Below are 25,977 nucleotides of genomic sequence, written 5' to 3'. Positions count from 1 at the left end.
GCGGCTTCAAAGTCACCCGACTCTGAAGCCACCCTGCACAGTGTGGCCTGCAAAGGACTTCTTTAATAGTCAATGCAAGCCGCTCCGAAGTCACCCTCAAGTAGTGCAGTAACCTTTTTCTAAGTCGAATTAACTTGAGTCACTCCAATTAGAATGGTTCCATTGCACTGAATGAACGCGACTTGTCAGGCGACTAAGTCACCTTACAAGTCGTCCCAATGTGAACTTAGAGTTGTTTGTACCTTAATGTATAGAATGCATTAAAGTATTTAAGGTTAAAAATGTTTTGCTTTTAGTTACCGCTGACATAAGCTATAAGTGGATGTCATTTATACAGATATGCTGTGTAATAGCTTACTTGAGAGTGCCGTTCGGCACTCAGCTGACTACCCATTGGTCTCTTCTCCCAATGTGATAGCTGCAGAGGGAGGTGCTAGGAAAACCACGCTGACATCAGCCGAGATGGTGACCGGCGGGCATTCACGTGAGCGCCCAAGCGGCACTCTGAAGTCATCTATTTTACCGCTTATTTTTTATAAAGGACTTCCACTGGGGAGCTTCGTGTTATATATCAGTGGTGACTATAGCAGGAAAACGCTGTTGTAGTTAGAGCAGGTTAGGGGGATCGGGGAGGGCAGGATAGAGGACAACACAAAAAAAAGAGGCAAGGCTGTGGGTGACGGAGGCACGTACTCTGACCACAGTGCTCAGCAGCCCTGATTATCGTGGTCAAAGTGGGAAATCGCACTAGCGGAGTGTGTGTGTGTGTGTATGTATGTATATATGTGTGTGTGTGTGTGTGTGTGTATATATATATATATATATATATATATATATATATATATATATATATATATATATATATATATATGATTTTCTTTATCTTATATGTAAATACTGTTGGTGTTTGCACCACATATTTTATATTAATACATTTCTATACTTTTTTTTTTTTTCCTAAAAATCAGTTGCCTTTAGTATTTCCTTAGGGGTATATGATACAAATTGGGATGTTGGCATCTAAGGTTGGATTTCTACAAATTATATTAACTCTATAAGTTGAGAACTCTTTATTTTTAGTATCACTCTGTACAGCGTTCAGCCCTGTCCAGCCACAGCGTAGCTCACCTCGCCAAAGACTTTGACATGCTGCAGGCAGTGGGGTTGGAACTACATTTGTGCCTTCTGGACGCACTGTACACCGTCATTGGATGCACACGGGCCAACCCCTACTACAGAGTATTGGCTTCTGACTTCCCTCATTCACATACACCATGAAATTATAGGATGTTCTGAACACTGATAATTACATGTAATGATTTTAAATGGTATTATACACACTGTACATTTAGGTGCACCCAGTTTACCTGCGTTTAGGGAAAATAGAATTCTGTGTGCCCAGGGGCAGTTTGGATACTCTGGACGCATCAAAGTGCATGTAAACAAAATGGCATCAAAACGTAGACGAGTTTGATCTGCAAAGTATAACGTTTTATACTTCCAAGATAATTTGTCTCTAATGTGGCTCTGCCTCGTTTTTGAAAATGATAATTTCTTCTGTGTTTAACCCTTTCTTTGTAAATAGTGTCTATTTAAAAAAATAATAATTGGATGCCCAGAGAGGAAGGAGGATGGCCGGTCATGTGATTGGCAGCCAGTCCTACCAGCTTCCCACAGTCCGGACAAGAGTTGTCTTTGACAGCTTGGCCTCTGTGCTTGGAGCGCACTCTCAGCCTGGAAACATTAGCTGCCTAGCGATGTTATATTTGGGCCTTAAATGCCAACCCTTTTGCCACCAAACGCTTTAGTCTAGCGTGTATGTAGCCCAAGACTTGATAAACTATGCTTGTTCCTGGTCAGAAATTCTTATCAAAGGCCAATGCAGCCAGGCAACTAGTATTCTCACAAGTAGTTCAGCCATGGCAGCCATCACTCTTCTACTCCCCTATGCTCTGGCAGTGGACTGTCCCTCAGCATTCTTTCAATGCAAAGGCTCTGGGCCCTGGATTGTACTTAATGCTGTCAGAGGACATGTGACTGGTGGAGCTTAATGAGAGAAGGGGCTGCGGGATCAGTCTTATCACCTGGAGGGAGCCTGCAGGAGTGAACGGTCAGGTAAGAAATTTTTTTTTTTTTTTTTGGTACCCCAGGCATAAATGAGCTTTTGCTCCTTGCAGTATGGGGGAAGCTTTATAGTGGAGCATTTTAAATAAAGCATCCAGTCAAAGTTTTTATTGCAGTAGATACTAATAGTTGTTCCCCTGTTTTTTCCTGAAAGCATCTCAATGTCTCTACAAATCAATAGCACTCATGGCTGCATTAGCAGCCCTGACCTTCCATTTAACCCCTTGACTCACAGAATGTTTAGACAAACATTGGCAAACAAGGTGTTAAACCATGGCTTACTGCATAATAATTTTAACAATTTCAAAATATTTATTGAGAAAAAACAAGGGAAACAAAATCTTTATGGAAAAAAGATTCACTATGGCTTTCATCAGATCCGTCCTTGACAAAATTTTAAGAACCATGGTACTAGTTGAAGCCAATGAGCTCATCGAATGAATGTTTTTTTTTTATTTATTTTTTTTATTTTATTTTTTTATTTCATTACGCTGAGTAAGTGTTTAAAGTTCTAGCATTGCTTGGATATGCTGTTCATAAAGTATTTGTGATGATGTCATGGCGAGGACTATACAAGCATCATTCAGCTGGAGTTCAATTTGGTTTACAGTAGGGGTGTCCAAACTTTTTTCGAAGACGGTCAGATTTGATGAAGTGAACGTGTGAGGGCCGACCATTTTTCCTGATGTTCTTTAAACCATTAATATTTGGTCTTAAAGCGGAGGTCCACCCTAAAGTGGACTTTCCACTCATTGGAATCCTCCCCCCCCCCTCCGGCTCCACAATTGGCACCTTTCAGGGGGGAGGGGGGTGCAGGTACCTGTACAGTACAGGTATCTGCACCCACTTCTGGCGTAGATTCTGCAGAAGGTACGCCCCTTTCTGCAGAATTGACGCCCCTTTCCGAAAGTCCCCCGCTGCTTGCTGGGAAACACAAGGATCCCAGAGGCAGCGGGTCCATCCTTATTGCACAGCGCGACTCGCGCATGCGCAGTAGGGAACCGGGAAATGAAGCCGAAAGGCTTCACTTCCTGATTACCATACCCAAGATGGTCGAGAGATCGGCTTCGGGTGCCGACATCGCGGGCGCGCTGGGCGGGTAAGTGTCACTATTTTAAAAGTCAGCAGCTGCAGTATTTGTAGCTGCTGGCTTTAAAAAAAAAAAAAAAACGGCGGACTCGCGCTTTACGTGTGTTTGTCCGAGCACTAATACACTGCCTAACAAGAATTATCCTGCCTTTGTGGCTGCGTGTGGTGACATGATGAGCTCATGTTATTTGGATATATAGTAAAACCTTGGTTTGAGAGTGTTTTGCAAGACAAGCCAAGTTTTTAAATCAATTTTGACTTGATATACAAGTAGCGTCATGTCACAACTGAGTATAAAAGAGAAGAGAGGCGCCTTTAAGTATAGCAATATGGTTAGATTTAATGAAGTACAACATTTAGAAACTCACGTTGGTTGATGATTAAAAGAGGCACATCTAAGTATGCAGGCATCTGGGGTAAGGATGCCCACATGGACCATCCTCCGCACCACCATTGACGATGTCCCTTCCACGCTGCGCTCCACGAGCGTTTCAAGTCTCACTTTCAGATTGTTTTACTGCAGGGTAGTCTTCCCCGTCACAATTGCAGACAGCTTTACCCTGGATGCCTGCATACTTATATGTGCCACTTTTAGTTTTAATCATCAACCATGTGAGTTGCTAAATGTTGTACCTTTATTAAATGTAATCATATTGCTACATTTAGAGGCACCTCTCTTCTCTTTTATCCCCTCTATCTCCTGCTGGATTTTGCTTCTAATCCCCTTGTGGAGGCTTCCATTTGTGGATGGACATTTTATGGTTACACAACCTGTCACATTGTTATAATCTTTTTATACAGACTATAAACATAGGACCTATGTATAAATGGTTGTGCAACTAATCATTTGGGTTTCCATTATTATGGGGAAATTTTGCTTTGATATACAAGTGCTTTGGATTATAAGCATGCTTCTGTAACGAATTATGCTCGCAGTCCAAGGTTTTACTGCACCGTAGTTATCGACTTATAAGGCCTCATGCACACGAGACGCAGTTAAATGCGCGTTCAGATGCAGTTGGACAGTTTTTTCAACTGCCCCTGAACTCATTCAATGTTATCCTATGTGTCCATGCACACAGTCTCGTTTTTTTTCCGTTTTTATGCAGTTGCGTTTAATCTCGCAAAAAAATGCGTTCAGAAGCAAAAATTTCCACGTTTCAGACGCAAAACGCGGTAAAACGCCGCTACCGCGTTTAGCCGCGTTTGCGTTTATATACGTTTTTAAAGGTGACCTTTTTTTTTACATTAAAAATATCAAAAATGATTGCAAATGATGAAAAACCATTAGAAAAATATTTTAAACAATTGCAATTGCAAGTGGACAATCCACAACTTGTGGCAAGTGACATGGCAGGTGGCAAGTGACGTGGCAAGTGGACAATCCACAACTTGTGGCAAGTGACATGGCAGGTGGCAAGTGACGTGGCAAGTGGACAATCCACAACTTGTGGCAAGTGACGTGGCAGGTGAAGTGGCAAGTGATGTGGAAAGTGGACAATCCACAACTTGTGGCAGGTGACGCGGCAAGTGACCTGGCAGGTGACGTGGCAAGTGGAAAATCAACAACTTGTGGCAGGTGACTGGCATGTGACGTGGCAAGTGGACAATCCATAACTTGTGGCAGGTGACGTGGCAAGTGGACAATCCACTTGTGGCAGGGGACATGGCAAGTGACGTGGCAAGTGGACAATCCACTTGTGGCAGGGGATGTGGCAAGTGACGTGGCGAGTGGACAATCCACAACTTGTGTCAGGTGACGTGGCAAGTGGACAATCCACAACTTGTGGCAGGTGATGTGGCTGGTGACGTGGCAAGTGGACAATCCACATCTTGTGGCAGGTGACGTGGAAAAACGCTGTAAATGAAACGTGGCTAAACACGAGTTACCGCGTTTACAAGCTAGTAAAGGCTTTTACCATTTCAAATGCCTCTGAAGATCCGTCCTGAACGCTTTTTTTTTTTTTTTTTTTTTGCTTTCCAAAAGATGCTTCTGAACTCAACTGCCTAGAAATGACTAGAAATGACCTTGTGTACATGTACTGATAAGATAACATAGAGGAGAGTTTGGGGCAGCTGCAAAAAATGCCCCTAAACGTCTGTTTACCAGCAGCAGTGTGCATGAGGCCTAATAAAGATCAGTCAACACTGCATTTTCCCCTCGTGCGGGGTGACTTGTCTGGTCTCCGCCCCTCCTGTAGGTAGCTCTAATGGTTGGAGCCTACTGGGTCCCTCACACGGCTCTTTGCGCAGATTAGATATAGCACATTTGTTGTATCACTGCTACTTTAACAAGGTGGTATCAAAGTTTAAGTAATTTGGTGCATACAAAGTGGATTTATATACTTTGTGGCTGATAAATACGTTTTTACCTGAGAGTGTTGTTGCACAGAGTTTTTCTCTTTAAATACAGCCAAGCAGGAATCTGCCATAACTAATGGGGATGAATTGATTGATGGGTTTAAAAGAAGCGGATTGTTTGTGACTTTATATGAAGCACAACTAAGAAAAGTGGCGCCGCTAGGGGGGTGCAGTCCCCACCTGGGTGACACCCACTACAGGGGAGGCACCATCCCGAGGGCGAAAAAAGCCCTGTATCCCCTTTTTGCAGTTTTTTTTTTTCTTCTTTTTCAAGCCATGCCTTGCCTGTGTTTTCCTCTTCCTCCTCCTCCTCCTCCGCCTGTCACAATATTTTTTTCCGGCTGCACACTGTCTTCTCTCCAGCTGCGGTAGTGGGGGGGGGGGGCTGTCCTCCGGTGTTGTGACATCTAAGGGGGGCTTTACTAATGGAGGCGGGAGCTTTGTCCAGGGGGGGCTGCGCTAATGGAGGGGGGAGCTTTGTCCCGGCGGGGCTGCGCTAATGGAGGGGGGAGCTTTGTCCCGGGGGGGCTGCGCTAATGGAGGGGAGAGCTTTGTCCCGGGGGGGGCTGCGCTAATGGAGGGGAGAGCTTTGTCCTGGGGGGGCTGTGCAAATGCAAGGGGGAGCTTTGTCCTGGGGGGGCTGTGCAAATGGAAGGGGGAGCTTTGTCCTGGGCGGGCTGTGCAAATGGAAGGGGGAGCTTTGTCCTGGGGGCGGGCTGTGCAAATGGAAGGGGGAGCTGTGTCCTGGGGGGGGGGGGGGGGCTGTGCAAATGGAAGGGGGAGCTTTGTCCTGGGGGGGCTGTGCAAATGGAAAGGGGAGCTTTGTCCTGGGGGGGCTGTGCTAATGGAGGGGGGAAAGCTTTGTCCTGTAGGGGCTGTGCTAATGGAGGGGGGGAAAGCTTTGTCCTGTAGGGGCTGTGCTAATGGAGGGGGGGGGAAGCTTTGTCCTGGGGGCTGTGCTAATGGAGGGGGGGGAAGCTTCGTCCGGGGGTGGGCTGTGCTAATGGAGGGGGGGTCTGTACTTGGTGGCAAGGGGTCTACTGAAGGCGGGGGGGGTCTGTACTGAGAGGCGACTATGGTTGGTGGAGGGGTGACACCATGTTTTACCACACCAGATGACACCAACCCTAGTTGCGTATTATCACGATAGTAGGTTTTGCACATTTATGATTGATTGCACTTTATCAATTTTAATTTCATTTATTTATATATTTAATATTGAATAGGAAGTATGGTAGCGCCACATACTATTTTTGTCCTTAAATTGTGCAGAGATAACTTTTTTTTTTATGTTGGCAGCTTCCCAATAAATCATTCTTATGGTGACATTTTTTAGGTAAGAATTTTTTGGGTTGTGCGCATTAGTGCTTTTTATCATATCATATCACTAATCTTGGTGTAAAAATGGATTCCCAACTCACTTTTGAAGCTCATATAAATCAAGTATGCAAGACTTCTTTCTACCACCTTCGTAATATCTCTAAACTTCGTCCTATCCTTTCTTTTTCCGATGCTGAAAGATTGATTCATGCCTTTGTCTCCTCCAGGCTGGATTATTGCAACGCACTTCTCATTGGGATTCCGAGAAAGAGCATGCAGAGGTTGCAATACGTTCAAAACTCTGCAGCGAGGATCCTAATGAGAGTGCGGAAGCATGAGCATATCACTCCAATTTTAAAATCTCTTCATTGGCTGCCGGTCTCTACAAGGATTGAGTATAAGGTCTCTCTTCTTGTGCATCAATGCATACATGGACAAGCTCCACCTTATCTTAAGGAACTTCTTAGATTGCAAAATCTACCGCGTTCCCTTCGCTCAACTAATTTGAATTGTTTAGAGGTTCCAAAAACTAGGTTGAAAACCATGGGAGATAGGGCTTTTTGTGCTGCTGCCCCACGTCTGTGGAATGCTTTGCCTGATAGTCTGAGGGTTTCTCAGTCTACTGAAAATTTTAAAAAGGGGTTGAAGACTTTTCTTTTTAGCAAATGTTTTGTAAATTAAGCGGTTTGTTTGTTTTTATTGTAATTATGTAGCACTTTGAGGTCTTTTGATGGAAAGTGCATTATAAATAAAATTTATTATTATTATTATTATTATTATTATTATTATATAACCCTAGTGACGCCACTGGTATACAAAGCCATGTTTAATGTTTTCTAATAGATATACATAAAATCCATGGTAAAAATATGTAGCATTACTTACAATAAATAAGACCTTGATAATTTATGTGAACAATTTCAACATGATTCACAATATATAGTAACACACGCATTAGTATATAATAGAGCTGCCACGACTAGTCGACGTAATCGATTACGTTGACTATGAAAATATGTCGACGTGTGTGTGCAAGGTGCAGATGCGTCACCCAGTGAGTGTTGCAGGTCCACACCCCCACCACGGCTTTAAGCGCGGTGCTTCTCTCATCCTGCTCAGTGTCTCCAGCTCTCCTCCATGCTGCCACCCGCCTCTCTACTCCCCCTCCGTGCTGCCGCCCCCCTCTGTACTCCCCCCTCCGTGCATCTGTCCCCCTCTCTTCTCCCCCTCGGTATCTCGGGATGGAGTGCGGATGTAGGAGCTGGTAAACCCGGCTCCTTAGTTTTCAGAATGGACAGAGTCCGTGACTACTGACTCTATCCATTCACATAACTGAAACATTGTAACCTCCTGTGATTTACGATGTCTCAGTTAATGAACCGGTGCCTTCTCTCCATTCATTATCAGTGCAGCAGAGGCTGCAGTGAAAGGGACTGGGGAATCTGTGTCCCTAGTCCCTTTCCCTGTCTCAAATGAGAGATGTCAGAGGTCTGTTAAGACCCCTGATATCTCACCATAGCCCCCCCCCCCCCCCCAACAGGGCTGATAAAAAAAAATTGCAATAAATAATATTTTTTTTTTAAATACAAAAAAATAAAAAAAAACACTGACATTGTCCCCACACACCCTCCCCCTTAAAAAAAAAAAAAAAAAAACGAAGATAAAATAAAAAAAAAATACAAATACAAAGTGTTATATAACACTTTGTATTTGTATTTTTTTTTTATTTTATCTTCGTTTTTTTTTTTTTTTTTTTTTTTTTTTAAGTTAAGATATAGACCTAGAAAGGTAAAAGAATATAACTACATAGTTATATATATATAATATATATGTATGTACTTATATTCTTTTATCTTACTTTTTATTTTTTTATGTACTTATAATTTTTTGTAAAGTTACCCAAAGGATTAATTTGCTCATCAAAAAAAAAAAAAACACTAGATTAATAAAAAAAAAAATAAAAAAAAATAATAATCGTATAGTCCAGGGGTCGGGAACCTATGGCTCGCGAGCCAGATGTGGCTCTTTTGATGGCTACATCTGGCTCTCAATCCGCGGATCGTGTGGTATGCCGATCCGCAGATTGAGCCCATAGGAAAGGCCGCGACTTCGGCCTAGCTCCGGAACCGTGGCCATCTTGGTACACCCAGGGGCAGCCTAGGTGAGCGACGTGCTGACGTCATCATCACCGCCCGCCTCATCTGCTCCTGAATCTGCCTAGTGGTAAGGAAGCAGAGTCAGGCATAGGGAAGAAGTGCGGATATTACAGTGGGGGAGAAGACAACATTACAGTCATAATTAATCGAAATTAGACGATTTAAATTAAAAAAAATTGATTTAACATGAAAATTTTAATCGGTGACAGCACTATTAAAAATATAAAACATTCTGATGTATTTTAATCTATTAATTTCCTACTGCTCATCTTCATGGTTGCAGGTGGCTGGACCCAATTGCAGCTGTCTTCCAGGACAACACTAAATTTTTTAGGGATGCGTAGCGTGCCTGGGTCGTTGTGAGGTCAGAAAGTAAACTTCCCTCCTTTTTAAATCAAGTAGTCAGCTAGGTAATTGCAGAAACCCCTTTAGAGCTGCCACAACGAGTCGACGTAATCGATTACGACAACGTGCGTGCAGGGCGTCGATGCGTCGCAGTGCTTAGTATCTACCGCTGTCCTCTGTGCCGCCGTCCCCCTCTCTTCTCCCCCTCCGTGCCGCCGTCCCTAGGGGTGCAACGGATCGTCACATCTAATCTCCTACAGTCATTCAAAGCGCGCTTTGGAGAATTTCGTGAGCGCACTCTTCTTTTTAAGTTCATCACCCATCCACACGAGTGTGCAGTTGACAGCGCCGACCTGAGTTACATCTCCGGTGTCTCCGTCAGACATTTTGAGCTACAAGCTGCTGACCTGAAGGCCTCAGACATGTGGGTGAATAAGTTCAAGTCACTGAATGAAGATTTGGAAAGACTTGCACGACAACAAGCAGAGTTGGCGAGCAAACACAAGTGGACAGAAATTGAAAAAAACTTCAACCCGCGGACCAGCTGATTGTGAAAACTTGGAACTCGCTTCCCGTCACATACCACGCACTGCAGCGTGTGAGTATTGCTGTACTGACAATGTTTGGCTCTACGAATGCATGTGAGCAGTCTTTCTCACATCTAAAGAACATTAAGACCAACCTACGATCACATTTAACGGATGGAAGTCTCAATGCCTGCGTGAAGCTTAACCTCACCACATATGAACCAGACTACAAAGCCATCAGCAAAACCATGCAGCACCAGAAGTCGCATTAATGTTAAGTACTTTATTCATCATTGGTTAGCAACAGCATAACGTTATTAAAAAGAATTCAGTGGGCATGTCACGTTCGGCAACTTTGCCATATTTCTTTGTTTTGTGAATTTATTTCTTAATAAAGAACACCTGATTGTTTGTTTAATTCAGAGACTTATTGTACTTTAAAAGTGTTGGTCTTACATAAAACACACACATTTACTTGTATTTAGTTTTAAACATATTGTATGGCTCTCATGGGATTACATTTTAAAATATGTGGCGTTCATGGCTCTCTCAGCCAAAAAGGTTCCCTACCCCTGGTATAGTCGATGACTAATCGAAAAAATAATCGAAAGATTCGTTGACAGACAAACTAATAGTTAGTTGCAGCTCTAGTATATAATCCAATGTTCCAATTCATGGTAAACATAGATTATCTTGGAAATGATAATAAAATTAATGCTAACAATACATAGTACTGAAGAATCTCAAACACATGATTTCAATGGTGTATCGTGACTGGAGCTCTATGCGTTTCGTGGATGTTTTCACTCATCCGTAGCAAACACAAAATGGATGTATCTATAATAAATTAAATGCAAAATGATCTGGTACACAGAGGTCCTCATATAAAGTCCCAGTTTTTCTTCCCTCCGTCCGCCATTTTTTTGTGCATTGATTGATTGGCTGACAGTAGAGTGAACAGCAGTTCATCAATGCTGTGTAGTGTGGTGTTTTTTTTTGGTTGTTTTTAATACATTTTTGTTTGGCATTCTAAATAAATATTTTTTTTCTTAGATGAGTGGCTGCTTGTTGGAACTAAGCAAGGTCATCTGCTGCTTTATAGAGTCAAAAAAGAGCAAGGTGAGTTCTGTTGCTGAGCTATATTTTTAGTGTTGGACACACTTATCATACAGTAGCATAACAATTACTGCCTCATGTGGCCTGGGCAGGTTGTGGACAGTATTAGTGCTGTGTCTCTCTACTCATTGGTGGTTTTTCCACAATAAATGCTGGTCTTTTAGGGCTGGTTCACACCAGATGCAGTCCATTGCTTTTAATCTGCATCAAAAACACACGCACAGTGCTTTCCATATATTCCAATGGCCCTTGTTCTAACCATTGTAGTTTCATAGTTAGTAAGGCTGAATAAAGACACCAGTCCATCCAGTTCAGCCTTTGTGAGTGTTTACAATTGTCCCTATCCCTGTATGTTGCACACTCACATTGGTCCCTACCCTCAAGGAGCCCACAATCCAAGGTCTCCATTCATATGCTAGGGCCAATTTTTTTTGTACAGAAGCCAATTAACCTACCTGCATGTCTTTGGATTGTGGGAGGAAACCGGAGTACCCGGAGGAAACCCACGCAGGCACAGGGAGAACATACAAACTCCAGGCAGGTAGTGTCGTGGTTGGGATTTGAACCAGCGACGCTTCTTACTGCTATGTGAGAGTGCTAACCACTACACCACTGTGCTGCCCAGTGCAGTTATCAAAAGTAGAACATGCTAATTTTTTTTTCTGTATAAATCGCATCTGAAACACATCGAAAATGCATACAAAAACTCACCAGAAGGCTTTTGATGATTTTAGATGAAGAGAAAAAAAAGAGGGGGAAAAAAGGTACAAAACCTGCATTCTGAAATGCATCCAGACCGCAGAAATTGTGGTGTGAGCTGGCCCTCAATGTATATAAATAAGTAGCTGTCGCTTATAGGCTCATGCACACTGCAGCTAAAAAAAAAAGCTGCTTTTATTTCAGCTTGAAGAAGCTTGTTCTTTTTACTCGGTTTGCTTATAGCTTTTTGTCTTCGTATCAAAGTGCAAAAATAAAAATACAACTGTTATAATAGATTTTCATTTTAAAAGTACCTGGCACCTGAGACAGCCGGTAGACTTGAGAGATGGGTTATTCATGCAATATGTATTATGTATATGTGTGTGTGTGTATATATATATATATATATATATATATATATATATGTATATGTGTGTATATATATATATATGTGTGTGTGTGTATATGTGTGTGTATATATATATATATATATATATATATATATATATATATATATATATATATATATATATATATATATATATATATATATATATATATATAAAATTTAATTTTTTTTTTTTTAGGTTGTAACCAGTTTGAAGTAACTTTGGAGAAATCAAACAAGAACTTTGCTAAGAAAATTCAACAGGTGAGCAATATTTTTTATATATGTGTAAACTTCAGCTTTTGGTTAACAACTTTAGATCTGTTGTTAAAATGCTATTTGAGGATATATATACATAAATTTTTATTTATTTTTTTTGTAAACTTTTTCTTGGTGTTTGTGACCCCATTGGGGATATTGTCCTTGCCTCCTGTAATGGTGACAACCTTGTCATAGATGGGTATTTGGTAATGGAGTGCTGTGTCCCAGAGTAGACAGAAATCGGATGTCAATATCTATTTATAGAGACAGCTCTCTGTCAGCTGGGGTATCCCAAAAAGTCCCTAGAGTAGCCTGTTAAGCATTAAGAGTGCCATAAAACTTATTTCAGTCATGTAAGAATCCTATTTTTCTTGACCGTTTAAAAAAAAAAAAATAATAAAAAAAAAAAACATATTTGGAAAGCTCAAAACTCACTTTTTTTTCAGGGTTGAGTGCTGTCAATTTGGTGACCTGGATCTAATGCTATTAATATCATTCTGCAATTTACTGTCCTGTAAACATCTGATTTTACTGACAGCACATAAGCCCAGATGAAAGGGAGTTTTGAACCCCCAAACACGTTGGAATGTTTGATTACTTGTCATAAAAAATACAACCTTTTTTTATTCTACCTGGTTCCAGTTGCTCAGGCTTCCAGGCACAAACATATACAGCATTCTTTTCTGTATTTCTTTAACTGTTCAACAAAATGGTTTTATCTCTATCTTTCAGATTCATGTTGTTCCTCAGTTTAAGATCCTGGTCAGCTTGCTCGGTGAGTTGTGAAAGACTGATCATGTGCACGCTCCTGGGACTTTTTGGCCGTTGTGGTATTCTAATCTACTGTTTTTGTTTTTGCACCATAGATAACAATGTTTGTGTTCATGACTTGCTCACCTTCCAGCTTATGACCACTATTTCAAAAGCTAAGGGTGCTTCACTACTATCATGTGACCTCCAGGTGAGAAAATTGCAGACCAGTCCACTTTTTCTGTGCTAAAATTTAGATTTTTTTTTTTTTTTTTTTTTTGCATTTTATTTTTAAAAGGGAACTATAGTCCTTTTAATTTTTGTACATTGGGGCATGCAGTCTTATCAAAACTGCAATAAATTGATGACTTTGTAAATTGCAGTGTATCTATGCAGAAGTGGAATAGTGAAGAAGTTAACCTAAATCCAAGAACAAAACCTGAATGTGGTGGCTGAATTTAGTTTCCTTTTCCATGCTTTATTTTCCCCTTGTGCTCCTGCCAGGAACACACTTCCTGTGTGAGGGTGATAACTGTACTATATCTTAGCCCTAGTACACACGGTTGGAGATTCCGACAACCGAATCCATTGGAGTAATTCCGACGGATTAATTCCGGATGAGGTCCGGAAGTGATGTTGCATACACACGGTCGGACTAAGTTGTCGGAAAATCCGATTGTACATAACGTGATGACGTTATTTCGTTACGACGGGACTACGTTCAGGCTAGTAGCCAATAGCTTTGGTCTAGGAATTTGATCTGAGCATGCGTGGCACTTTGTCCGTCGGAGTAAGCTACACATGATCGGAGTATGTCCGATCGGAGCATTTTGTCGGAAAAGTTGGTCCGTCGGATATTCAGACAGAAACAGTCCGATGCAGACCACACACAGTCGGAATATCCGACAAAACAGTCCGATGGGACACATTCCGTCGGAATCTCCGACCGTGTGGACAAGGGCTAAGAGCAGTGTTGTCACCCTAGGAGGGGAGTTTTAGAACTATGTAACACATACCCCGCTCTATAAGAAAAGGGGAAGTGTTTTGTAGTGTACAGAGACTGTAGCATTGCCAAGGGTGCAGGAGAGCTCCCTGCTGCCACATCACAACAATCCTATGATATCAATATCTGTTTATCCGGACAAATCCCATATGCTTTTCCTCTGTCCTGACAGTCAGATGTTGAGAGCAGGAAACAATGCTAACGGATAACAGTCCAGAGCCAGAAAGTACAGGAAGTTAACAGCTCACATGTTTTCTGGCTGGATGAACATTTTATTGCGAATGTTATACTTAAAGCGGTTGTATAGTCAATTTTTTTTTACTTTTACCTACAGGAAAGCCTATAATAAGGCTTACCTGTAGGTAAAAAAAAATCTAAACCTGTACGGTTTAGGAGATATTCCCCTCGCAATGCACCGCTGACTGCAGTGGCACATGCGCACAAGGGGATTCTTGGCTGAAAGCCCGGCAGACGCCGAACCCTGCCGGGATGAAGTCGCATGCGCGGGAGTGGCGATATCCCGGCTCCTGCCACTCACAGCACCGGAGCCACGATATCCGGAAGAAACGCAGAGGGAACATGTCAGCTCCCTCAGCGTGGATCGGGCCAGATGTCGGGGCCTCGTTCTAAGGTAAGTATTTCATAATGAGCTAGTATGCGTGCGTACTAGCTCATTATGCCTTTTCCTTTGCAGGTGGCAAAAAATAAATAAAAAACACGTTAGCGGGTATACAACTGCTTTAAGCCTAAAATGGAGCAAATGAGAGAAATTTATTACTGGAATTTTCAAATATTTTTAAGGTTACACAATTGCAGCATTAGATTTTTAATTCGGAGATTTGTAAAAAATGTTTTTACATCACAAATGACAAATGGAGTAATACACTTATGGGATACATCAAATACTAGTGATATTTTAAAGTGTTTGTTTTTTTTCAACTTCCTTGAAGACCCCTTTTTTCATGAGAAATTTTTTTAAGTACCTCCTCAAACTTGTCTCTGGTGCCCCTTTATTTCAATATGGAAGCTAGGAATAAATGTTGTTCAAGCAATACCTTATGCTTTTAAAAGACATTCATTCTTTCTTTCATCATTAATTTATTGACTTTTTCAAGATTAATACGTTTTATTTATTATCTAAATTGCTGTTTTTAAAAGCTGGGATTTAAGAGAATGCAAAGTGATAGGTAATATCAGTGCAGCCAAATGTGCTGCATTGACCCATATTGGCCCATGACTGCATTTCTTCATTTTTTAAAACAAATTGTCATTGTTTCAGGTCGCTAAATCTGGAGACGAGACTCTGAAGATGTGTGTGGCTGTCCGTAGAAAATTGCAGCTATATTACTGGAAGGACAGATCATTCCATGAACTTCAGGTGACTGTGTTTGTAGTTTGCCTTGTAAAACAACACTCTTAACATTTAGGTGTCCGTTTAATAAACTGTGATATTTCACATCTCGTGAGTTCACAGCTCTTCTCCGAGATATCTGTTCTCACCCTTGTTGCAGTTTAATATATCATGTAGATCACTTCTCCCTCTGTGAATAGAAGTGATCTACAAATGCTTTGAGAATCCTGAATGGCTTCTGTTTCTGTAATCTCGTGATGGCTCAGGAGATTTCAGTATCAGAATCCCAAAGTGAAATACGAAGCACTCCACCACATATTAAGTTAATAATAAAGATATAATCCCCCCACCCAATAAATAGACACCCCATAACTGTAAAACATTTTAATTAATACATAACATATGTGCATATTTATGCGAATGGTGTATTCTGAAATGATAGTACCGTATTTGTCATGCAGATATGCACCATTCATATAAAAACAATAAATATATATATTAAATAGTTCAAATAATAAAAAAAAGCATAACAATAAAAATATTAAATTAACAATTAAAATAATAATAAATACATAATAATAATAATATATATATGCCTATATATGTGTATATCTGTGTGAGTGTGTGTGTGTGTGTGTGTGTGTGTGTGTATATATATATATATATATATATATATATATATATATATATATAATATATATGTGCAACAGATCGTCACTGATCCGTGATTCGAATGGGTCACCCTGTTCGGATCGGCACACTCAGCGATCCGCGGTCTCTGCCTTAGGAAAGGTCGCGGCTTCGGCCTAGCTCTGGAGCGCAGCTATCTTGGTGCAGCCGTTTACGATTTGAACACTCTGTCAAATGATGGAGCGATCACTTGTAAACAAACGCCGGTTCCTCTCTCCCTTCTGTAAAGTGGAGGGGAGAGATCGGATAGAAGCAGCGCTGTGGGCTGGATCTGTAGTGCCCACAGTGCTGCTCTGTAACAATTGCAGTCACAGTCATCCCTCCATACTCTGCCAATACTCTGCCAATACTCTGCCAATACTCTGCCAATACTCTGCCAATACTCTGCCATACCCTGCCAATACTCTGCCAATACTCTGCCAATACTCTGCCAATACTCTGCCAATACTCTGCCATACCCTGCCAATACTCTGCCAATACTCTGCCAATACTCTGCCAATACTCTGCCAATACTCTGCCAATACTCTGCCATATCCTGCCATACCCAGCCAATACTTGCCAATACCCAGCCATACTCAGCCAATTTATTATTTGCTGATCCGAAAAATGATCCAATCCGTGACTCTGATCCCAGGAACGATCCGTTCCATGAGTTTTTTGAAAATATGTATACACACACAAATATAAATATATACATACACAGATAGATATATATATATATATATCTATCTATCTATCTCTATCTATAAATATCTCTATCTATAAATATCTCTGTGTGTAATCGTATAGTTAATGTATTTGTAACCTGCTGTTGGTGTATTTTTCACTGCAGTTAAGAAAGTTTTTACTTAAATTTTTGCCCATGGACGAAGGAAGAAGCTATTCTCTGGCAGAGATCTCCTGCTAACTCCACCTCTGGGCTGGAGAAGCCAGAAAGGAGAACTTGAAAGAGAAGCACAGAGATAAAGTGGCATCTCTGTTTACTAAACATGCTGTTTCTGTTGCAGTCAATGCAGCCGTTCTGTGTTCTGAGATGAGAAGAGAAAAATAGTTCTCCAGTTCTCATCTCAGTATATTAAACCTGCAATGCTCTGAGATAAGCAGAGATTATCCTGATCTCAGCTTATCACAGTTTATTAAACGGACACCTTAGCATGTTTTCCAAATTCTGAGAACAGCAGAGCAAAGGTTTGTTTGTGAGTGATAAATTAGGTAATCATCCTCCATAGTACCTTTTTTGTTCTTGCATTTCAGCATAGGAAAGCAACGTTTTTCTGCCTCTAAGGTGTTGCATGTATTTTCTCTATTTATATGTATTGTGCTTGAGCTATCAGCCATTAATAATGACATATTGCAGATAAGTGATAGGGAAATTAGAAGAATTTACCCTTTTTAAAGTCCGTTTCTGTCCTATAAATCATAACTGGAAGCACTGTTCAGACTGTTGGGTGATCCAAACTCCATATCCCCAAAATCGCACCACACATTCCCACAAATGACACTAGTAACAAATGATGGGATTTTCATGTTGCAAACTGAATTTGCCATGGAATAGCAGCAGACAGGGGGATGGGGGGGGGGGGGGGGTGTAGGTACAAGCCATGACAGCATTGAACTTATGAAAAACTATCAATGCTAAGGAGGGAAAAGGTGTATATATGAATAACGGCAAGATAAAGCGCAGATTCCATTTCTACTGATTCTGGGCTTACCATGTCTATCCCTGCGGCCCCCCACAGGTGTGGATATCTTATTGCAAAACCCATGACACTTGGGGCATCAATTTTGATGGATATTACCTCTACTCTGCTGAAGGCATGCATAGAAAAATGCATGTGATCCACAAAGACTATTGAATATAAAGTGAATGAGGTGTACATGTTAGAGGTGTTATGTTCAGCTTGGAAGGGATGTCATAGGTGTTTTTATGAAAAGTGTCTATATATGAATTTTTATACAGGTACATATTTTTGTGTTCATGAATTGCTCTAGTTGTTTGGGAGATTAATTTTTATGACAACCCTATTTTTCCAGGTAATCTTTGTCAAATGATAGTGGTAATAATCTAGGATTTGTTGTACTAGCTTCCCTGCTCCTTCAATGGTGAAATGCAAGTAAATGTAAATTGGAGCATGGGTTTACATCATTTGTACATTAAGCTCTTACACATTTGCCTTTATTCTAAGGGAGACTTCAGTGTTCCTGATGTTCCCAAATCCATGGCATGGTGTGAAAACTCCATCTGTGTGGGTTTCAAGAGGGATTATTATTTAATCAGGGTAAGTGGAGATTTCAACAAATAGTAAACAGGCAAAATGTATACAAGTATATGTTTTAAAGCATTTGTTACCCCTACATTTCATATTCTTGATGTGTGCCTGCTGTACCATGTACTTGTATGGAAAAAGTATCCGGTCCTCTTTGTATTGCTTCCATTGTGTGAAAATTACTGGTGTACCTGTCAGTCTCTCTACTTTCATATTACAAACTGACCGCACTAAGCAGGAGAACTCTCCTCCAATGATCAGACTTGTCCTTACCACTGGTATTTATAGTGTGTGTGTGGGTGTGGGTGTGGTGTGTTGGTTTTTATTTTTTGTTCCTATACGGTACACTAAAATGTTTTGCTTTTATTCAATTTTTATTTCAAACTGAATGGGTTATTTTACAAAGTGATTGTTTACAATCACTTTAATTACTCTAACAAACCTTTTAAAGAGATTAATAGTAAACTAACTTTTTTTTTTTTTTTTTTTTTTTTTTTTAGTAATAGAAGTTATCTGTAGGACCGGTTAATGATTGTGGGTTTGTGTTTTTTTTTTTTTTTTTTTTTTTTCCTGCAGGTAGATGGTAAAGGCTCTATTAAGGAGTTGTTCCCAACAGGCAAGCAGCTTGAACCATTGGCAGTACCTCTAGGTGATGGAAAAGTTGCAGTGGGTCAGGATGATCTGACAGTGGTGCTAAATGAGGAGGGGACTTGCACGCCAAAGTGTGCCTTGAATTGGACAGATATCCCAATGGCAATGGGTGAGATTTTAATTTTTTTCTGTAGTTCAGAGTAGTTGTAGAGTCAATTAAAACTATTACACAATTAGCAGAGAAGCAATCTTTGAAGACCTCCCTCTTTAAGGTGATTGTGAAAACTTAAGTTTTAAGCATACTCTGCATTAAGATAAAAAAAATCAAATCCTGTTAGGGGAGCCGATCCATGCTGTATGTGTCAATAGATGCACACAGCTCGTCTTGGAATTGAGCGTGCACAAGTGCTCCCATAGCAAGCCGCACTCTAAAAGAGAGGAGGGGACCCCAAAATGCCGGCAGGGGTCCCCAGAAGAAGAGGTTCAGGGCCGCTCTGTGCAAAACCATTATTTTAATTTTAAAAATAACATTTCTAATACAAAACTCATTACTTTACTTTAGTTCCTTTCAAAACTGACATTGTTATTGTACAAGTAACTTTTTTTTTTATTATTATTACAATTTACCCTTGCTTTCAATATTCACTAAGTAATAGTTTCCATAACTATTTAAAAAAAAAAAGTTTGCTACCATAGCAACAGTAATATATTTGGAAGCATGTTTACATATAATCCTTATCCAACTTCTCCATTAATTAAATCACTTCTTAATTGATGCACTGCATCTCCTTGAAGTCTGCATAATACATGAGGTCAAGTTACAGATGGCCTGTTGCATGCCAAGAATAGGTCCATATGTGGTGGGTAAGCTTGCAGAGTGTTCTGTCAATATGGATGCTGGTTGATATCTGCTTGGGACTACTAGGAAGAGGTGGTCATCCCGCATTGGTTCTCTTATACTCTCCAAAAAATAAAAATGACGACAGGCAAGATTGTTATGACAGAAGGTGGCACTATTCCTTTCTTCTGTCATAACTGCTTGTTTCTGCCTGTCAGCGTTTTTTGTAGACTGAGCCGCACATTTGCACAATTCAGTGTACGTTTACGGCACTGCTCTGTGCTGTGTTGGGACTCACGTGCTTGAGTGATGTTTTCACGGTCCGGTGGCCCGAAGTGTCGGAAACCCTTAAGGAACACTGTGAGAAGGTGATAGCTCTTCTGACAGCCATACTTGCTGACACCACATCGCTGAAGGGGATTGTTGGCAGATAAGCCTGCCATAGTGTGCTGCTGTGCATTATGGTCTAAAATGGGGGCTTTTTTTTTTTTTTTCAATGTTTAATTTTGCTTTAAGCATATATTGCTAGTTACTATAGTTCCTTGATGTAACCTATTCTTGCCTTACTTAACTAGTGCAATATTGCCCAATGTTTTTCTTCATAACAGAGTATCAGCCCCCATATATTATTGCTGTCTTGCCAAGGTACGTGGAAGTACGGACATTTGAACCACGTCTACTAGTGCAGAGTATTGAACTTCAGCGACCCCGCTTCATTTCATCTGCAGGGTGAGTGCCTATGTGATTCTACAGATATTAACTTCATGATGCAGATCTTGGCGACAGATTCTTAGGTCTGGTGTAGGATGGATTTTGGTTGGTATGGATGCTATACTTGGCTTCTTGCATCATTTCTTTTTTGTAGTAGAGTATTGTATACTACTACTACTACCACTACTGGTATTGTATTGTAGCTGTTCCCTTTTCATTAGCTAACTTAAGTTATTAACCGCTTCAGCCACCGGAAGATTTTGCTTGCTCTTTCCCTGACCAGAGCACTTTACAATTTGGCACTGCACTACGTTAAGTGACAATTGCGCGGTCATGCGATGCTGTACCCAAACTAAATTTGCCTCCTTTTTTTTATTTTTTTTCTCACAGAGCTTTCTTTTGGTGATTTTATTTCTTTCTTTTTTTTTTTTTTTTTTTTTTTTTTTATCCCTTCTGCGTTTTTTTTTTACGTTGAATTTGCTATAATATCCCCCAAAAAGTTTATAAAGAACACATTTCTTCATCAGTTTAGGCCCTGATGCACTGATTACTGTGTAACTGTCACTGGCAGGGAAGGGGTTAACACTAGGGGGGGATCAAGGGGTTAAATGTCTGTTCCTTCAGTGGGTTTTAACTGTATGGGGACTGAGTAAGAGTAGACATATCATTGTTCCTATTTGCTAGGAACAAACGACATGTCTTCTCTCCCCTGACAGCACACACATCTCCATGCTGGCGCTCGTGCCTCGGGTCCCTCGCCGTGCAGCGTGCCTCTGGTGGCTCTTAAAGGGCTGATGTGCCCATATGGGATTTTGCACACTTTGCCGAAGTAAATTGGTGTGAGCCGGTCGGCAAGTGGTTAAAGATTTTTAGAATCCTTGGACGCTTCTGTGACGCTTTAAAGCCTGAAGAAGGGATTTAAGGAACTTGAAAGCTTGTACCTCCTATTAACTTAAGTGGTATTAGTACCTAGACTTGCCCCTCCACAATTAGTGTTAGGCTGTTGCAAGTGTAAAGGGTTCTTTTAGTGCCTATTTTTATGAATAACCGGTCTATGTTTGTGGGTTATATGGCTAAGACAAGGTCTTATTACTGATCCCAGCGGCTGCTTGTATTTGTGTGTTTGCGCTATGTTGTTAAGTTTCTATTAACCACTTCCCACCCAGCCACTGAATATATACAGCTGGGTGGGCACTTCCTCCTGAGTGGATGTTCAGGGACGTCCCTCAGAGGGAGGGGGATCGCGCGCACGTGCCCTCACAGGGGAGCAACTCTGATCGGCAGGAGGGCCCTCCTGATCACATGATGGCTATGTCCAATCGGAGCTGTCATGTGAGGTAAACAGAGCTGGTTGCTAGGCGATCGGCTCTCTTCTCCTCACACGGAAGTTGTCAGTGACGAGAGGAGAGTAGATCACTGCAGCCAATCAGTGATTAGTGAGTATGAGCTCTTTTTACAGCTTTTTAAACACTGATCACCGGCACAGTGTCCCCACACAATGCAAACACACACCACAGTGTCCCCAAAACGCTGTCCCCACTGGGCAGTAAGTCTGTCTTTAAAAGAAACAAGCTCTCTTCCAGATAAATTAGTTTACAGGGATTAGACAATCCATTTAACACTGACAGGGGTGCTTGCAATGATCAGCTTTTATTTGTGTAAACCCTTTGTCCCAAAAAGGGAAAAAAATGCTTGCTGTAAGTTATTTTAAACTTGAGTTTGGCTTCAATGTGTTAGTGTATTTAAATGTGCAAGTACATTTAATATTACCCTCCCCCTTCAGCCTGGCAATCTAGCTTTCTGTCCTTATTCATCCTCTTAATACAGGCTTTGGCTTTGGCATTAATACTGCTTTAAAGTGGTTGTAAAGGCTGAAGGTTTTTTTTACCTTCTTGCGTTCTATGCATGAAGGTAAAAAAAACGTCAGTGTCCAGCTAGTCACTCGGCCAAATACTTACTTGCCAATCCAGCGATTTGTGCATGAGAGCTAAAGCTTTCCTGGCTCTCTGCCTCCTGATTGGCTGAGATGCAGGAGCCATTGGCTTCCACTGCTATCAATCACTGCCAGTAGGACGGGGGCTAGGGACGGGGCTGAGCCGCGCTCTGTCTCTTATGGACACAGAGACCTGGCTTGGCAGCGAGCATGCACACGTGCCCCCATAGCATGAGGCTTGCTATGGGGGCCCAGAGCGCGAGCAGGGGAACCCAGGAAGAGGAGGGTCAAGGATGCTCTGGGCAATCCACTGCACAGATTAAGTATATGCTGCCTTGAAAAAGTATTCACACCCCTTGAAATGTTCCACATTTTGTCATGTTACAACCAAAAATGTAAATGTGTTTTTATTGGGATTTTGTGTGCTAGACCAACACAGAGAGGCACATAAGTGTGAAGCAGAAGGAAAATGAAAAATGGTTAGCATTTTTTACAAATGACTATCTGAAAAGGGTGGCATGCATTTGTATTCGGCCCCCTTTACTCTGATACCCCTAACTAAAATCTAGTGGAACCAATTGCCTTCAGAAGTCACCTAGTTAGTAAATGGAGTCCACCTGTGTAATTTAATCTCAGTATAAATACAGCTGTTCTGTGAAGCCCTCATAGGTTTGTTAGAGAACCTTTAGTGAACAAACAGCATCATGAAGGCCAAAGAATACACCAGACAGGTCATGGCATAAAGTTGTGGAGAAGTTTAAAGCAGGATTAGGTTATAAAAAAAATCTCAAACTTTAAGCATCTCACTGAGCACAGTTTAATCCATCATCTTAAAATGTAAAGAGTATTGCACAACTGCAAACCTACCAAGACATGAGCATCCACCTAAACTGACAGGCCGTGCAGGGACAAAATAAATCAGAGAAGCAGCCTAGAGAACCATGGTAACTGAAGGTGCTGCAGAGATCCACAGCTCAGGTGGGAGAATCTGTCCACAGGACAACAATTAGTCGGGAACTTCACAAATCTGGCCTTTATGGAAGAGTGGAAAGAAGAAAGCCATTGTTGAAAGAAAGCCATAAGAAGTCCCATTTGCAAGAAGCCATGTGGAGGACACGACAAATGTGGAAAAAGTGCCCTGGTCAGATGAGCGCAAAATTGAACTTTATGACCTAAAAAGCAAAACGCTATGTGTGGTAGAAAATGAACACTACACACCATCCCCACCGTGGGGATGGTATTTCTTCAGCTGGTCAGAGTTGATGGGAAGATGGATGGAGCCAAATAAAGGGTAATCTTTGAAGAAAACCTGTTGCAAAAGACTTGAGACTGGGGTAGAGGTTCAGCTTCCAGCAGGACAATGAACCTAAACCTACAGCCAGAGCTACAAAAGAATGGTTCAGTTTAAATAATATTGGGCCAGTCAAAGTTCAGACCTAAAGAATCTGTGGCAAGACTTGAAAATTGCTGTTCAGACTCTCTTCATCCAATCTGACAGAGTTTGAGCTATTTTGCACAGAAGAATGGGCAAAGGTTTCACTCTCTAGATGTGCAAAGCTGGTAGAGACATCCCAGACAAAAAGACTTGCAGCTGTAATTGCAGCAAAAGATGCAGAACACTATGCTGGGTTTTTATTGGGTGCTTGATGGATTTTTTTTTTTTTTTTTTTTAACAGAACGGATTACATGATTTTGCAAGGACTTTAAGATTTTATTTTTGGGATTGCAGAATTTAACAATGATGACTCCTGGGCTGACAGGGAGAGGAACTTTTTTGTACATACCATAAATAAATAAGACACCCTCTGAAAAGAAGCCCTAGTGTGTTTTTTTTTTTGGATCCAAAATGTAATATAAGACCCGGTCTTATTTTCAGTGAAACACAGTAGCTGCTCCCTCCTGTAATTTTCTACAGGCAACCTGTAGTGGATGAACCTGCTGGGCTTCTCCCACTGCTCTGCTGTCTGTGCAGGCTATGTACAGCACAGTGATGATGTCACTGCTATTCTTACAAGTTAGCAAAGGCATTTGCTGCACATAATGTCGATTTTTTACTTTTGTAGCTTTTGAGGAATATATTTAAAAAAGAACTCCAGGCAAATAAAATGTTTCCCATGCAATGGGGCTGTGTCCGCACTGCATGAGTTAACTGCTTGTTTTGTCTAGGGGTGCACCGAAGAGCTATACTTGCTCAATCCTCCGAAAAACCGCGTTCCCACACAGGAGTACACATCTGAAATGTCACATTGGCAAATAGGAGTATAAGAAAGTACACTGAACAAATGGATCAAATGCATCTACAGTGAATATATTCAGTAATTTGGCAATGATCAGGTGGCATAATGCCAGTTAACACATAACCCAACTATAAATAATACAGTAGCTCGACCTCCAGAGAAAAATGGTCATTGTGCTCACCCATGTTCTAAACATAATAAAATGGAGTACCTGGGGGAAAAATATGCCAACCAGGAGAAGGTCTTCTTTAAATGACATTATGTGCCTGGAATTCAGTTGTCAGGCAGTGTACCAAATAAAAAAATTCCTGCATCCACGAAAATTAGCTATATGAAGAAATGCAACCACCCTCCCACCGGGACATTGTATTCTAACAGCTGTCAGAATACATTAATCAATCGCTGCAGTTAATTAAGAAGAAAATGTCCAGCATGATATTCATTTTTTTTTATTTTTTTTTAAGGATGGCCACACACTGATCAAAATTGGGCCGGTCCCTGCTGAACTAAAGAAGTTTCGATCAGTATATGGCCAGCTTTAGACTAACTCAGCATTGTAAGTTATTGCATGGTAATATCTTTGTAATTAAAACAGTAAAAACCTATTCCTTTTTTGATAAGTAGACATGTATGTTTGTATATGCAGTGGGAAATAAAATTATTTGATCCCCTTCAGATTTAGTTATAAATTAAGTTGCAGTTCAGTGAGTAAAATAGTTATTTGATCCCCAAGCAAAACATGACTTAGGACTTGGTGCTTGTTGGTAAGCACAGAGGTAAGACATTTCTTGTAGTTGGTTACCAGGTTTGCACACATCTCGGGAGGGATTTTGGTCTACTCTTCTTTACAGATCTTCTCTAAATCCTTAAGGTTTCTTGGTTGTCACATCTTGAGGTTTGAGCTTCCTCCATACGTTTTCTGTAGGATTAAGGTCTGGAGACTGGCTAGGCCACTCCATGACCTTAATGTGTTTCTTCTTGAGCCACTCCTTTGTTGCCTTGGCAATATGTTTTGGGTCATTGTCCTGCTGAAAGACCCATCCATTACCCATCTTCAGTTTTCTGGCTGAGGGAAGAAGGTTCTCATCCAAGATTTTACAATACATGGCCCCATTCATTGGCTCCTCAATGCAGCAAAGTCGGTCTGTACCTTTTAGCAGAGAAACGGCCTTAAAGCATGTTTCCACCTCCGTGCTTTACGGTAGGGAAGTCTTCATTGG

At 41.1% G+C, this 25,977-nt stretch overlaps 1 protein-coding gene across 1 annotated transcript in view; it reads left to right on the top strand.

Annotated features, from left to right (window-relative positions):
• VPS39 (VPS39 subunit of HOPS complex) overlaps positions 1–25,977 on the top strand; it is a 127,335-nt gene that overhangs the window by 1,026 nt on the left and 100,332 nt on the right. The window contains exons 2-9 of the mRNA XM_077464840.1: positions 10,976–11,041; positions 12,325–12,389; positions 13,119–13,161; positions 13,253–13,347; positions 15,419–15,517; positions 18,367–18,459; positions 19,024–19,207; positions 20,485–20,605. Of these exons, the coding sequence (XP_077320966.1) occupies positions 10,976–11,041; positions 12,325–12,389; positions 13,119–13,161; positions 13,253–13,347; positions 15,419–15,517; positions 18,367–18,459; positions 19,024–19,207; positions 20,485–20,605 (766 nt within the window). The remainder of the gene's footprint in view (positions 1–10,975; positions 11,042–12,324; positions 12,390–13,118; positions 13,162–13,252; positions 13,348–15,418; positions 15,518–18,366; positions 18,460–19,023; positions 19,208–20,484; positions 20,606–25,977) is intronic.

Source organism: Lithobates pipiens, unplaced genomic scaffold (assembly GCF_037356315.1).
Source record: "Lithobates pipiens isolate NorthernLeopardFrog02 unplaced genomic scaffold, aLitPip1_a1.2 Scaffold_30, whole genome shotgun sequence".
In the NCBI taxonomy this organism is placed as follows: Eukaryota; Metazoa; Chordata; class Amphibia; order Anura; family Ranidae; genus Lithobates; species Lithobates pipiens.
The sequence above is the reverse complement of the archived record's forward strand: the minus strand, read 5'-3'. Positions and strand labels throughout refer to the sequence as shown.